Consider the following 15937-nt stretch of genomic DNA (forward strand, 5'->3'; position numbering starts at 1 on the left):
CAAGTCTCTGCCGTGCTATTACAGAACTCCTGCCATGCTTCACTATAGACATTACCGAGCCCCCGCTATTCTTCACTGTAGGCATCACTCAGCCCCCGCCATGCTTCATTGTAGACATCACTGAGACTCTGCTGTGCTTCAGTGTAGACATCACTGAGCCCCCACCATGCTTCACTGTAGGCATCATCACTGAGCTTCTGCAGTGCTTCATTGTAGTAGGTAGATTGTTATTTTCATCAGAGGCTTTATTCTTCCTCCTACAGACATACCACTGATTCGTGTACTCAAAATGCTCAACTTTTTGCTTCCTTGCTCCACAGAACTGAATCCCAGAACTTTTAAGGTTATTTTTATGGATCACATTGGAGGTGACTTTTCTTGTGCTTTTGGGTCATTAGAGGTGATGTCTTGGAGTTTGGGCACGGAGATCTTCATTGTTTAGTATGTGTCTTGTTGAACAAACTGAGACCTTACCACCTACTGCAACCAAAACAGACATTGTGCAGTCACTTGAGGGTTTTTGACCACCTGCCTCTTCAGGACTCTAGTGGCAGCCGGTGACGGCTTGCTCTTTCTGCCTTATAGAGTTAGCGTAGCCAGAAGAGTTGGGCTAAAAGATCCCTTAGGCCAGCATTGTCTGGTCCTATATGGCAGCCGGACATGAGTAGTCTTCACTTCTGCGTCCGACATCCTCAGCAGCTCTTGCGCTTACTAGCTCTCGGAACTCCATGACCTATGCAATGTCTTGTGATGTCAGGTGATATCACGGCTGTCAGTGATGTCACTATAAACAACATATCACCGCAACCAATTATTACAGATAACACTATCAGACTCATTAAATCATTGTGTAAGAGATCCTTATATGTCATGTAAGAATATAGACATTCCTGTGGCAGTGGACCAGAACGTGTGCAAATATATAAATAGCCGAAACGGTGACTGCAGACAGAGAGTGCATCCTCAGCCTCGGTTTATAATCTGGAGCATTGGTGCAGTGGAGGGGACGTCTCCCACATTTATTATGATGTCCTTGGGGTTTGTTCTAGATATCTCATTCCTAAAGTCACCTCACATGAAGGTTACAGCTGACATGAGGTCCCAAGACCCCGAGCAAACTCTACCTGTCACCTGCTCTCCCCTGACACTGCATGTTCTCTCATTAGACTGCTCCCTGCTTCTCTACCCTGAAACTGCATGCTCTCTAATTATATTGCTCCAGTCTCTTATAAGATTGCAAGCGCTTTTGGAAGTACACTCCACTCTCTCTTTTTAGACTGCTCCCAAAACACTACCCCAGGAGACATCATGCTCTCTACAACTACACTGTACCCTCTCTCATTATATTGCTCCCAGCCTGTCTCTTATGGGATGACATGCTCTAATTATATTGCATGTTCTCTCATTAGACTGCTCCCCACTTCTCTCCCCTGAAGACTGCATGTTCTCTAATTATGTTGCACTTTCTCTTACTAGACTGTTCCTAGCCTCTTTTATAAGATCACAGGCCCTCTAGAAATACACTGGACTTCTCTTATTAGACTGCTCCCAGCTTCTCTCTATAATTATACTGTTCCCAGCTTCAGTTATGAGACTGCCCCCTCTCATTAGACTGCCCAGCTTCTCTCTCCTGACACTGCACCCTCTCTCATTAGACTCTGTCCTATGACTCATATGGCTGCTGCGATATGACCTCAGTCCTTTGCTGTCAGATTTGTGTCCTACTCTTGACTCTCCTCTGGAGCTGACACTCCCCGTGTGACAGTTTGCAGCCTCCTTCTCATTAGACTGCTCCTCCCAGTGTGCCCTCTCTCCTCCTCCTCATGCGTCTTCCTGATCTCCGCAGCACAACTTTTCTTTTTTTGTGTTTTATGTTTTCCCAGTCCCAGGGTCACTGGAGATGAGATCAGTGCCCCCTTTATGCCAGGAGCCCACCCTGACCTTCTTCTAACAGGTGCCAGTTATTCTGCTGGGTGGAGAGGGGCCCTGCTGCTGCACCAGCTACCTGACCAGCCTCCACCTTGTGCTCCACCCTGAAGCTTTACTTTCCTGCAGACTTTATACCCTTCTCTATCTTCTTTGCTAACACCAGTGTCCTAAATCCGCTGCCAGCCCCCAGCACTCTGCTGCTGCTGCTATTGTCTGTAGCGCACACACCTTTCCCCTGCATTCCTGCCCCACCTGCCTGCAGATTTCCATCTCTCCTCCCCACTGCCCCTAATCACAGCTTGTAACCGTCAGTGGCCAGGCTCTGCCATATGACGAGCCTTCATTGCCTGCTCCCTTTATTCTGCCAGCTCCTATTCTGACTCCTCCAATTACAACACTTGCACCTTACTACCCCCTTCTCCTGCGGGTTTAGGTCCCAGTATGGACCTGTGGTGGGTATTTTTGTACACCATGGTCATCCTCCTCCCCTTTCTACTGATGCAAATCAGCAGCACCTTTAAATTCCACTTTAAAATCATCTCCTATTGCATCTTCTGTCTTACCCTGTCTGCGCTGGCAGCGCCCGTGTGCCTGCTGAAGAATGGAGGCCGAACGGTGGACAATATGAGGTGAGCTGGTAGAAGTAATGTGTTTTTTGTTTTTTTTTGCACAATGAAAATGATTTAGTTTGTTCATGTGTAGGACTTTACATACAGTTACATGGTTGAAAAAAAGACCTAGGTCCATCAAGTTGAAGCTTTCTCCACCAATTAGACATTTTGTTACTAACACTACAGTGTTATGGAGGTAAAAATAAGAATAGGATCAATATCCGTGGACAGGTGAGTAAATGATGCCATTGGTTTGCCTTCTCAATGCACATTGATATTTCATGACGATGGAGACACTAGGTGGTTTATTTCAATGGTTAAACAGGTCAGCAAATTTTGATGATAACTTGTGGTCCAAACACTGGTCTACTGTTCCTGGAAACAAGGCTCTGAAATGACCCCCCCCTCAGGATGGAGCTCTGTATTCTGCTATACTCTGCAGTCCCACAGGCAATGAATGAATGGTGGAGTGCATTATGATGGGGCATTTCAGAGCCCCATTCTTGGTGTCAGCGGGGGTACCCTCGGTTGGACCCAACAATCTATTACCTATCCTGTGCACAGTTGATAACTTTAAGAGCTGCAAATAACCCTTTTACCCCTTCTCCAGGTGCAGATATATGGAGCAGGCTCTGGAACTGTGTGATACAGCTGACATCTGTATGTAAGCTCTGATTGCTGCTGTTAACCTCTTCAGTGCTGCTATCAATCTTTGACTGTGGCATTTAAGATGTGCCGTCTAGGAGACATGCCATTCCAGGAACCCACTGACTCCCTCACAACGTGATCGAGGGTTGCTGATGGGATACCATGGCAGGTTGAGGGCCTGGTGAATACCCTCACGGCTGTTATATCGGTACTTTTACCTATGTACTGCAATACAGCCATATTTCAATATATAGAGCGAGCAATCAGAGGATCGCAGGTTCAAGTACGTTAGCAGTAATAACAATAGAAAGATTAGAAATATACATATATATACTGTACATATATTAGTCATGGCCGAAAAGTGTTGAAACCTTTGAAATTCTTCAAGAAAATGAAGTATTTCTCCCAGAAAATTATTGCAATTACACATGTTTTGTTATAGACGTTTACTTCCTTTGTGTGTATTGAAACTACATAAAAAAAAAACAGAGAACAAAAAAGGCAAATTGGACATAATTTCACACAAAACCCAAAAAATGGGCCAGACAAAATTGTTGACAAACAACTTTGTTTCAAGCATTTGATGCTCGTTCAAACTCACCTGTGGCAAGTAACAGGTGTGGGCAATATGAAATCACACCTGAAACCAGATAAAAAGGGGAGAAGTTGACTCAATCTTTGCATTGTGTGTCTCTGTGTGCCTCACTAAGCATGGAGAACACAAAGAGGAGAAGAGAACTGTCTGAGGGCTTGAGAACCAAAATTGTGAACAATATCAACAATCTCAAGGTTACAAGTCCATCTCCAGAGATCTTGATGTTCCTTTGTCTACGGTGCGCAACATAATCAAGAAATTTAGTAACAAAATTCCCAAATACATTTTATTGGTCGGCACATCAGCACGTAAAAATGAGTGTGCCGCCACAGATAAACCACTCCAAGGAACATTGGAATATAGGAGAAAAAGGGAGCTATGATGTTGAAAGTATAAAATGATTCTTTATTAAATATACATTACTAAATACAATACATAGGTGGATAAAAAGAGAATGTGCAAAGTACAGTGAGGATACACATAATGAGCAAAACAGGGAGAAATGGCCAAATGGATATCAGTATACCATAATTAGAAATGGAAAAGCTGGTGGAGTGAGAGCGGCTATGAGTAGGGAACACTGTCTGTGGAATGGCAATGCAGACCCAGTGGTCTATAGCAGTGCATATGCCTAATCATTGTATATAGAACACAGAAGAAACCCAATGAAGCAAAGGTAACAATGGACATTCCAAATTCAAGGTCCCTTGAAAAAGGGGAAGTGAGGTACGCTCATCTTGTCACTATTTAGGAGCCGCCATCTAACAGGGTAAGTGGTGCAGTAATTATTGGACTATATTTAGAATGTCCATTGTTACATTTGCTTCATTGGGTTTCTTCTGTGTTCTATATACAGTGATTAGGCATATGCACTGCTATAGACCACTGGGTCTGCATTGCCATTCCACAGACAGTGTTCCCTACTCATAGCCGCTCTCACTCCACCAGCTTTTCCATTTCTAATTATGGTATACTGATATCCATTTGGCTATTTATCTCTGTTTTTTGCTCCTTATGTGTATCCTCACTGTACTTTGCACATTCTCTTTTTATCCTTCTATGTATTGTATTTAATAATGTCTATTTAATATTTAATAAAGAATCATTTTATACTTTCAACATCATAGCTCCCTTTTTCTCTTATATTCCAATAATCAAGAAGTATACAACCCATGGCACTGTATCTAATCTCCCTGGATGTGGACGGCAGAGAAAAATTGATGAAAGGTTGCAACGCAGGATAGTCAGGATGGTGGATAAGCAGCCCCAATTAAGTTCCAAAGAAATTCAATCTGGCCTGCAGGCTCAGGGTGCATCAGTCTCAGCGCGAACTATCGGTCGACATTTGAATAAAATTAAATGCTATGGCAGGAGACCCATGAGGGGACCCCAGTGCTGACACAGAGACATAAAAAAGCTAGACTGCAGTTTGCCAAAATGTACATGAGTAAGCCAAAATCCTTCTAGGAAAGCTTCTTGTGGACAGATGAGAACAAGATAGAGCTTTTTGGTAAAGCACATCATTCCACTGTTTACCTAAAGCGGAATGAGGCCTCCATAGGAAAGAACTCAGTACCTACAGTCAAATATGGTGGAGGTTCAAATATGTTTTGGAGTTGTTTTGCTGCCTCTACACTGGGTGCCTTTACTGTGTGTAAGACCTCATGAAATCTGAAGATTACTAAAAGATTTTGGGTCGCAATATAGTGCCCAGTGTCAGAAAGCTTCAATTGCTCCAATTCACTACAAAGGAAATAAACATGTGTACTTGCAATAATTTTCTGGGAAAAATACTTAATTTTCTGGGACAGTTTCAAGTGTACGAACACTTTCAGCTATGACTGTATATGTGTGTGCATATGTAATAAATATAAATTATATATATAATATACACACTGCTCAAAAAAAATAAAGGGAACACTTAAACAACACAATGTAACTCCAAGCCAATAACACTTCTGTGAAATCTACCTGTCCAGTTATGAAGCAACACTGATTGTGAATCAATTTCTCCTGCTGTTGTGCAAATGGAACAGACAACTGGTAGAAATTATAGGCAATTAGCAAGATACCCCCTATAAAGGAGTGGTTCTGCAGCTGGTGACTACAGACCATTTCTCTGTTCTCATCCTTTTTGGCTGTTGTTTTGGTCACTTTTTCATTTTGCCATTGCTCTCACCCCTAGAGGTACAGGAGAATGAGGCGGTGTCTACAGTACAACCCACAGAAGTTGCTCAGGTAGTGCAGTTCAACCAGGATGGCAAGAAGGGTAGCTGTGTCTGTCAGCACAGTGTCCAGAGCATGGAGCAGATACCAGGAGATGTGGAGGGACAACAACCCAGCAGCAGGACTGTTACCTCCTCCTTTTTGCAAGGAGGAACAGGAGGAGCACTGCCAGAGCCCTGCAAAGCGACCTCCGGCAGGCCACAAATGTGCATGTGTCTGCACAAACGGTTAGAAACCGACTCCATGAGGGTGGTATGATGGCCCGACGTCCACAGATGGGGGTTGTGCTCACAGCCCAACACCGTGCAGGACGCTTGGCATTTGCCACAGAACACCAGGATTGGCATGACCGGTTCATGACCTTCAGCATGACCGGTTTGGCAGTGGGTCAGTAATGGTGTGGGGTGCCATTTCTTTGGAGGGCCGCACAGCCCTCCATGTGCTCGCCAGAGGTAGCCTGACTGCCATTAGGTACCGAGATGAGATCCTCAGACCCCTTGTGAGACCATATGCTGGTGCGGTTGGCCTTGGGTTCCTCCTAATGCAGGACAATGCCAGACCTCATGTGGCTGGAGCAGTTCCTGCAAGATGAAGGCATTGAAGCTATGGACTGGCCCGCCCGTTCCCCAGACCTGAATCCGATTGAGCACATCTGGGACATCATGTCTCGCTCCATCCACCAACGTCACGTTGCACCACAGTCTGTCCAGGAGTTGGCGGATGCTTTAGTCCAGGTCTGGGAGGAGATCCCACAGGAGATCATCCGCAACCTCATCAGGAGCATGCCCAGGCGTTGTAGGGAGGTCATACAGGCACGTGGAGGCCACACACAATACTGAGCCTCATTTTGACTTGTTTTAAGGACATTACATCAAAGTTGGATCAGCCTGTAGTGTGTTTTTCCACTTTAATTTAGGGGGTGACTCCAAATCCAGGCCTCCATTGGTTAATAAATTTGATTTCCATTGATGATTTTTGTGTGATTTTGTTGTCAGCACATTCAACTTTGTACAGAACAAAGTATTCAATGAGAATATTTCATTCATTCAGATCTAGGATGTGTTATTTCAGTGTTCCCTTTATTTTTTTGAGCAGTGTATGTGTATATAATATAGATAGATAGATAGATATAGATCTGTCTGAATCACCCATCCTTTTCTCCTTTTTCCCATTTAAAAGCCTGGATATTAAAAAAATATTTTCAAATACTAGTACGCACTATTAAATATTCAGGTGCATGAATGGGTGGTGTACATTGTGCAGTTGTCCTATTCTGATGAATAGGATAGGTGTGCTTTCTACTGAGCTGAACCCAAAATCTAGTGAATTAGTTGCCATTGTGAAAGCTTCATGATTGTCCAGATCTCCAGGGTGAACCTAAACTCGAGATTGTGGCACAGTAAGGGCGCCATCAGCACCATACAGCTGGCATCCTGCCTCTCAGATGCTGCAGATTGTAGCATATAAGTATTGCAGAAGTATTGAATGCATTACAACACAACTAAGATGTCAAGGATACAGCAGGGCGAAACGCACAGATGCCACCACTGCAACCAGTTTGTCACGGATGACATCGAGGGGTCACACAGATCTCATCGCTGCCACCAGTTGTCAGGGATCACACTTATGGCTTCAGGGGTGCGGTTTAAAGAGCACGAGGAACAGAGCTATTAAATCTTATATATTACAATGTTACAAAATGGGAACAAAACAATACGGTATATACAATTACATTGTATAAAAGGGATAACAAAAGAAAAGCACTAAACTTGTGTCACAGAAATGGCTCAGAACTTAGCTGAGGGAGATACTCCTTAGGATAGTGGACAGAACCACAGCAAGCTGTACCTTACATGAATGACAAAAGCCCAAAACCCAAACTCAAACTCTGATTTTATTAGATCAAGGTTACGCCCACATGCCTCCCATTGGTGAGCTTATATTGGGGGCTGGTCGTAGAATGAGCTAGGTCTTTTAGAATTTTATGAGATCCCCAACTTTCAGCATATCTTCACCCCTGGAGGTCCCAGGCAGCAGATATTGTCATCATGTTCCCTGTCACTATTTTACCTTTCTATAGAGATGAAACATGGCATGGATAGCATCATCCCTCTGTCTGATATCAAGTCAGAGGAACAGAATGGCCTTACGGTGATGTGAGTGAATGTATTATGTTTGTCCCTTCGCTACGACGCTGAAAATATATCTCCCATTAATATCGGATTGATTCAATCCCCAATATTCATCACTCACCACTGGCTCCAGAAAGTCTGAGACCACTGCTTTGAACAGAGGAAGCTCTTGCCTCGGAAGTGTATTTCTCGGCCTCTGAATATATGAATCCTAGGCTTAGTGACTGGTTCTCAGAGCAGATCTATGCTGTAATTACCTGTTCACGGCAAGAGGCACTACATCAGTCATTTCCCCAGTTACAATTATTTTCTCACAATTAATACCATATGTTTTATGTGAGGGTGCTATGCCCCCTCTCCAGAGCAGTCTTTATTGATTTTAATTTTTCTCTGCAACAAAAACCTTATTGTGTCCTCCGCACAGATTACATACTGAAATACCAGTAAAACACTTGACAAAGCTACTAACTGAAAGCAAAATCTGTGCTACAAAAGTAAATGGTGCCCCTCCAGACTAAGCCCTCAACATTTCAACCGTAGATTCTGCCCAGAGTAGTGAATCCCTTCTTATTCCCCTAAAATCATGACATAGCTTTTTTGGTAAAGTGGTTGATAACTAATAAGGACGTTATCCCATGAGGCCTGTCAGTTAATGAGGTTTGTTGGCTACTTTATAGAGGGTAGGGGGTCTTAAAGGGGTGTTGCCATCATGGTCATTCATGGCTGAGATGTTAATATCTGTATTTATTACCCTCCTACACAAGGGCAGGATTCTGGCTGAGTGGTCTGCACTATTCTGTTTCCACAATCCCCTTCCCCTTGTTACCTGGATATGTCGGAATCACTTGGATAAATAAATGTGTCACAGAGGTTTTCCACATGAAGTCATACATGCCAGGTCTAAAATATGCTGCACACATAAGGGGTTAAGTAGGATGTGTAAATAACACCTTTCTACATATTTTAAAAAGTTGTCAGGTTCAGTTATGGAATGATCCATTTCTTAATGATTTTGACCTTCTTGATTCAAATCTGACAATGAAATGTTTTAGTTGGCTCTTGTTTCTGTGATATCAGAGTTTTCTTTTTACTGCTGCATTTTATTAATGCATAAAAGTTTCAGAACTTTGAAACATTTTTTTTTTGCGAATCTAAAGATGCAGAATATTTTATGCCAATTTTCTGATATTTATTTAGAGGAAATGTATCAACACTTCAAACAACTAAATCATGTCTAAACACAATTGTGAATTATAAACAGTTACAGAAATTGCACTACAAAATTAGTTTCTCATTCAGTGACCACTCTTTTTTTGCTTGTCTCTTGTACTCCTGCATCAGATAATTTCAGACAATTGTCCAACAGTAATCTGCAAGCATTGATGGATTCCATTTTCCTTTATATCTTATCTCCATAGCTGCAATATCTTGGTGAAATCTCTCACCGTGCTTGACGCTCGCTGCTCTGCAGCTTGTTGGAAAAAGTCTAAATGTGAACGTAAGAAATGAATCTTTAAGGACATGTTACTGCCAAGATCCTTTCTTCATAGTTATCTTCTCTTGAGATTCCTACAAAATTAGTAACCACTAATGCGAATGCTACCCATGCTCTTCAACAAACGGAGAAACTCCTCATCTTGAAGAGGCTTACGAATCTGAGATCCAATAAAGACTCCTTCCTTTATCTTTACATCATCCAACCTTGGAAATTTATAAATGAGATGCTTGAATGCTTTTGCATGTTTATCCATTACAGATGCCGATTGTATGTATTTGTGTTTTTTTTTTTTTTTTAAATCGGCGAGTACTGATAATACTGGAGGACTTGGCGCTGCATTTTACCCTATGGAGGGCTGCATTTTACCCTACGGGGGGCTGCATTTTACCCTATAGAAGGCTTCATTTTACCCCATGGAGAGTGCATTATACTGTTGCAGGACCATGGTGAGTGCATTATACTGTGTGGAGCACCATGGCGAGTGTATTATACCTTGTGCAGGACCATGGGGGTGCATTATACTGTGTGGAGGACTATTGGGGAGTTCATTATACTGTGTGCAGGACCATGGGGGTGCATTATACTGTGTGGAGGACTATTGGGGAGTGCGTTATACAGTGTGCAGGACGATGGGGAGTGTATTATACTGTGAGAAGGACCATGGGGAGTGTATTATACTGTGAGAAGGACCATGGGGAGTGCATTGTACTGTGTACAGGACCATGGGGAGTGCATTATACTATGTACAGGACCATGGGGAGTGCATTATACTGTGTACAGGACCATGGGGAGTGCATTATACTGTGTAAAGGACCATGGGGAGTGCATTATACTGTGTACAGGACCATGGGGAGTGCATTGTACTGTGTGCTGGACCATGGCGAGTGCACTGTACTGTGCGCAGGACCATGGCGAGTGCACTGTACTGTGCGCAGGACCATGGCGAGTGCACTGTACTGTGCGCAGGACCATGGCGAGTGCACTGTACTGTGCGCAGGACCATGGCGAGTGCACTGTACTGTGCGCAAGACCATGGCGAGTGCACTGTACTGTGCGCAAGACCATGGCGAGTGCACTGTACTGCAGTAGCCTGAAACCTAAGGGCTCAGCCTTACTCTTTGACAGATCCAAATCTCTAACAAGATCGTTCAGTTCACTTTGTGTTTATAAGGTGTAGTTCAGTTGAGGTTGTTGACAGAAAGTCTAGGTCATGAGAGGAAGATGCTTCATGACACCACAAGCCCTCTTCTTCCTCACTTGACTCGACTGAAAATGTTTCCGGTGCTTTTGGAACCAGCAGTTCTTCTGTATGTGGTACTGGGTGTATTGTAGATGGAATGTTTGGATACTGTAAAGTCCACTTCATTGTTGAAACTCCTTTCTTAATGGTGGGCACATGCAGAAATAGCAATTGGTAGTGTGATCGATTGGCTCTCTCCAGATAATTGCGACTGCAAAAGGCATAGACTGCTTCTTCCCATGTAACAACTGGGTAATATGTGATGCACATCTATTGCGGCATATGTGTGGAGCCCAACTCTTGTCCTGACCTCCTATTCTGCAGCCAAAATACAGGTTGTAGGCTTTCCTTATCAAGGTAGTGAAGTTTCACCTTTGTGACGCAAAAGAGACTATGCTAAGAAATCCTAAAACTGTATACTTTATGCAGACAGCATTTATAAAAGTAGGTGATGCAACTGTAATTAGGATTACGTCATCGGAGCTGAGTTGGCGTTTTTTTTGATTGGTCACCTTAAGATGATAGAATACTGAAGGCTCAATAGACTAAACAGATGATGTAATAGACGAGCTACTAATAATGCAATAATGAGGAGGAAATAATAAACACGCAATTTTTCTATAAGCCTGCATGAAAGGTGTCATAAGTAATGACAACCTCCTCTGGATCTTGAAAATTAGAGTCAATCAGCAAATTTAAACTTCATATTAGTTTTCAGCACCACAAAATTAGTTGGATTCAACTGTTTTTGTCTCTGAACCAATTTGGCTGTAGAACAGTGTAATTAGTCAATGACATTCTCTCCGATGCCTCTGCTCGGGCAGTGATTTTACTAATGGCAGGTGATATGGAGGTTTTCATATGTAAAATCATGATTATTATTACATAGGGAAGAACTTCTACACCCCTCTTGTCACCTCTCTCACATACGTTTGGTTTAATTTCCTTATTATTCTCAGTGACTACAAAAAAATATAGTTCACCTCTTAGGCTATGTGCCCACGATGCAGAAATGCTCCGGATTTTTTCCTGAGCGTTTTTGCATCTCCCTGGCAGAAAAAACGCATGCGGATTGTACATGCGGATTGTACATGCGTTTTTCCTGCCAGGGACATGCGGATGTGAAGCGTTCTTCACATGCGGGTTGACAAGCGCTTTCCAAGCTATTTTAGCATCACTTGGAAAGTGCTTGACAACTTGGTCACACTATATAAATCCATGCAAACGGCATGGATTTATATAGTGTGACCGAAAGAATGGTAAAAAAATAAAAAATAAATCTATACTTACCTTCCGATGGCCATCGCAGTCTTGCTTCCCTCGGTCCTGGCTGCCAGCAGATCGCGGTACACTGAAGGACCTGCCGACGTCAGCGTCGCGTGACCCGTCACATGATCATGACGTCAGCGCAGGTCCTTCAGTCCATCGCGATCTGCCGGCAAGCAGAGACAAGGACATCAGGGGCCGCCAGAAGGTAAATATAACATTTATTTTTTATTTTATTGTTTTTTTTAGAGTTTCTATGGTACCCGGGTCCGGAGGAGAGTCTCCTCTTCTCCAAACCCTGGTACCATCCGCACATTGGAACGCATGGAATCCGCATGTACAGATGCAGTGATGCATAATCCATGCGTTCCAATGCAAGTCAATGGCGGCGAAAACGCAGCACTTCTGCAAAATAATTGGTAGTGCTGCGTTTTTTTCCGCAATGATAATCCGCAGCGGAAATCTCCGCAGCATGTGCACAGCACATGCGGATGATCATTGGGAAATATGGCAGGCCTTCTACCATGCGTTTTTTAAGCGTTTCTGCAGCGTTTTTGCCGCTGCGGAAACGCTTAAAAAACGCATTGTGGACACACAGCCTTAAGGCTGTCATGACCAGGTCCTGCTCAGACAGCTGAGGGCATGTTACATTGTAGCAGTGCAGAGAATCCTGTGTGAGCCCAAGTGCAGAACAAAGGTTTTCTGTCCTGAACTCCATATTTTAAGGGTTATTCCTAACTGTGCAATTTATCAGCTATGGATTTTCCCTATTTATTCCTTTTGATCACAGTGATCAAAAGAAAAAAAAAATCAAATCCCCCTTTGTCACCCCCTTAGTTAGATAAAAATGATAAAATAAAAAATATACATTTTTTTTCCATTATTTACAGTTAGCGTTAGGGCTGTGTTAAGGGTTTGGATTAGGGTTAGTGTTGAGCGCAAGTGCTCGTTACTTGAGTTTGCATCGGGTGCTCGGGTATGCACCGAGTATCGCGGGTGACATGCTCGATTCCCTCCACACATGTTTCACGGCTGTTTTACAGCAAAAAAAAAAAACACATGGTGATTGCCTGTCATACATGGGCAATCCCCACGTTTGTTTTTGGGTGTCTAACAGCTGTGGGGACTCCAGCATGTCACTCGAGCACCCGCTCTAGATTCCAGCCAATTTTGTTTTCAAAAGTCAAACTGTGCTCCTTCCCTTCCATGCGCCCAAACAGTGGTTTTTCCCCACATATGGGGTATCTGCATGCTCAGGAGAAATTGCACAACAAATTTTGTGGCCTATTTTCTCTTGTTACCCTTGCAAAAATAAAAAAAAATTGGGGTCAGAAGTAAACTTTTTGTGAAAAAAGTTAAATGTTCATTTTTTTCCTTCCATGTTGCTTTAGTTCCTGTGAAACACGTGAAGGGTTAATAAACTTCTTGAATGTCATTCTGCGCACCTTGAGGGATGCGGTTTTTAGTATGGTGTCACTTTGGGTATTTTCTGTCATAAAGGTCCCTCAAAGTCACTTCAAATCTGATGTGGTCCTTAAAAAAATGATTTTGTAAACTTTGTTGGAAAAATGAGAAATCGCTGGTCAAATTTAAACCCTTATAACTTCCTAACAAAAAAAAATTTTATTGCAAAAATTGTGCTGATGTAAAGTAGATGACGCGCCCCCTGGGACATATTCCTTTTTGAGGGGAATACCCGGCACCGGATCAGATGGGGGGGGGGTTTGTAGTCTCCGAGCGGCTGTGACCCGGCCCGTGCCCAGGGCGTCAAGCTCAGTGTTATGTGGCAGTCCTACAGATGTTATTAAGAGTTCTTTTGTGTCGACTACGCCACCCGTTGTGATGCGGTCACTGTGGCCGCCGCTGCAGCAGGGTCCGCTGAGGCTGATGGTGGGTGCGCAGCTTGGTGGGATAACCCCCAACGGGAGGGGTATAGCCTCAGAGGGGACAGGCGCAGAGGATGGGGGTTGTGGTGGTGTAGTGCAGACGGCAGTGAAGACAGAGTCGGGTTGTGCAGTTAAGGGTGTTTACTTACTGCAGATGTTGTACTGGTCACTCCAGCTGCTAGTGACCACCCGAGCCGTGCTGCGTCCACCAGGTCCTGGATCCAGCCAACCCCCAAACAAGTCCGGAGCGTGGCCCTGAGCTCTCTTTCTGTCCCGTTCTCTGGCCGTCCCCACCAGTAATCCACCCAGGTCCAGCTCCCTCGGGCCTTCTGTTGGGACACCCTTGGCCCTGGGTTCCCTGACCCTTCATGTGGTGTGCCTTCGGGGTGGATGTGATGGGTGACCGTGGCAGACGCTGCCCACGGTCTCCGGTCTCTGGCTGGGGAATGTTTTTACCCCCACCAGCTTGGGTTCCGGTACCCTGATGCCGACTCTTCACCCGGTGCTTTGAGTTGGGATCTCAGAGTCCTTCTCTTCTGTGCTCTGGGTCTCTCTCTTTTCTCCTCTCTCACTCTGGGTCTTTGTCTTGCTTCTCTCCTCTGCTCCTGACTTGTTCTCTGCAGCTGACTGACTCTCTGCATCTGATCCTCTGCATCTGACCCTGATCTTAGTTGGTGCCCACCTTATATACACCCTCTATGTGTGAGCTCAGGTGACCAGCACCCAATGAGCTCCTATCTTTACCCAGGCTGCTCCCCTTATCTGCCCCTACACTACATGGGATGTACCACCCCCCTCCCACTCCAGCCAGGAACAGACTCGGTCGTACCTGCACATTTCTAAGTGGGAGTACCGTCGGCCTGTTCCCCGGAAATGGGATGTGTGTAGTGCATGCAGCCTACCGAGCTCAGTTCCACACTCCATCCTTACCCGGGAGTGGAATATCACACCTCTGGGTTGAGGTGCAATACTCCTGTAGCAGCCGAATCCTCAGGGTGCTACATTCCCCCCTGGTAAATCACAGCACGTCCTCGGGCTGTAAGACATAAATAACACCAAAACATACAAAATTTTTATAAACATATAAAACATATAAAACATTATATATATATAAAACTTTTCATATAAACATTCTCGTCGTCTCTTGTTTCAGGTTCCTCCTCCGGACACTGTGCAACGTGTGTCCGGGAAAAGTGCGACAGTCTCTTAGAAAAACTGGTTTTCCTATAAAACCGGTAGGGGGCGCTTTAGGAAGCGCAACTATATACAGGGGAAGTTGGCCGCTCTCAGTCCTCGGCCAGGTAGAGGGAAGGGAATGGCTGCTCACAGTCCTCAGCCTGTGGGATTAAGGGGTTAACGGGTAAACAGTTCACTCAGCTGGTCCCAACGGGGACTATATATATATGTATCAACAGTTTCTTTGGTACCCGGTCGGGTAACTATTTACATCACTTGCTCTGCCGCACTCAACGGCGTCTTCCTCCTGCTCTTTGCTTACAGCTGGTTGTTACTTCAGACCCGTCCGGGTCCTCTTGCTCCTCCTCCTCGCACCGCAACTCCTCCTCCGTCAGGCGGTGTACGTGGAGGGCGTAAGGTCCTTTGGCACACTTGTGCCGGGTAAAGGTGACCTCGTCTCCGATGTAGAGGTCACGACCTCTGTGCCCCTCCGGCAGATGGGACTCCACGTCTCTGCGCGTGACAAAGACGTCGCCGGGGGTGTTGTTGTCTCTAATGAAGCCCCACCCATGCTGCTGGTTGAACTTGATTACAGTCCCGGTGGTACGGGGACTGTGCGCTGCACGGGGGTCCCTCCTGGTCCGGCTCTTTTGCTCGGCGCTCCTTATTTGGGCCTGTTGTTCCCGGACCCGCCTCTCTCTCCGCTCCCTCGCAAACTCCTCGAGCTGTT

General features: G+C 44.7%; 1 protein-coding gene across 1 annotated transcript in view; it reads left to right on the top strand.

The window, feature by feature from the left end:
- The first annotated feature begins 1764 nt into the window (after positions 1-1764).
- Positions 1765-15937, top strand: part of AGPAT2 (1-acylglycerol-3-phosphate O-acyltransferase 2) — a 50395-nt gene continuing 36222 nt past the window's right edge. The window contains exon 1 of the mRNA XM_073640757.1: positions 1765-2558. Coding sequence (XP_073496858.1) covers positions 2371-2558 — 188 coding nt within the window. The 5' untranslated portion in view covers positions 1765-2370. The remainder of the gene's footprint in view (positions 2559-15937) is intronic.

This window comes from Phyllobates terribilis, unplaced genomic scaffold (genome assembly GCF_046119375.1).
Source record: "Phyllobates terribilis strain yellow unplaced genomic scaffold, ASM4611937v1 Scaffold_7__3_contigs__length_470593459, whole genome shotgun sequence".
NCBI classification, from domain to species: domain Eukaryota; kingdom Metazoa; phylum Chordata; class Amphibia; order Anura; family Dendrobatidae; genus Phyllobates; species Phyllobates terribilis.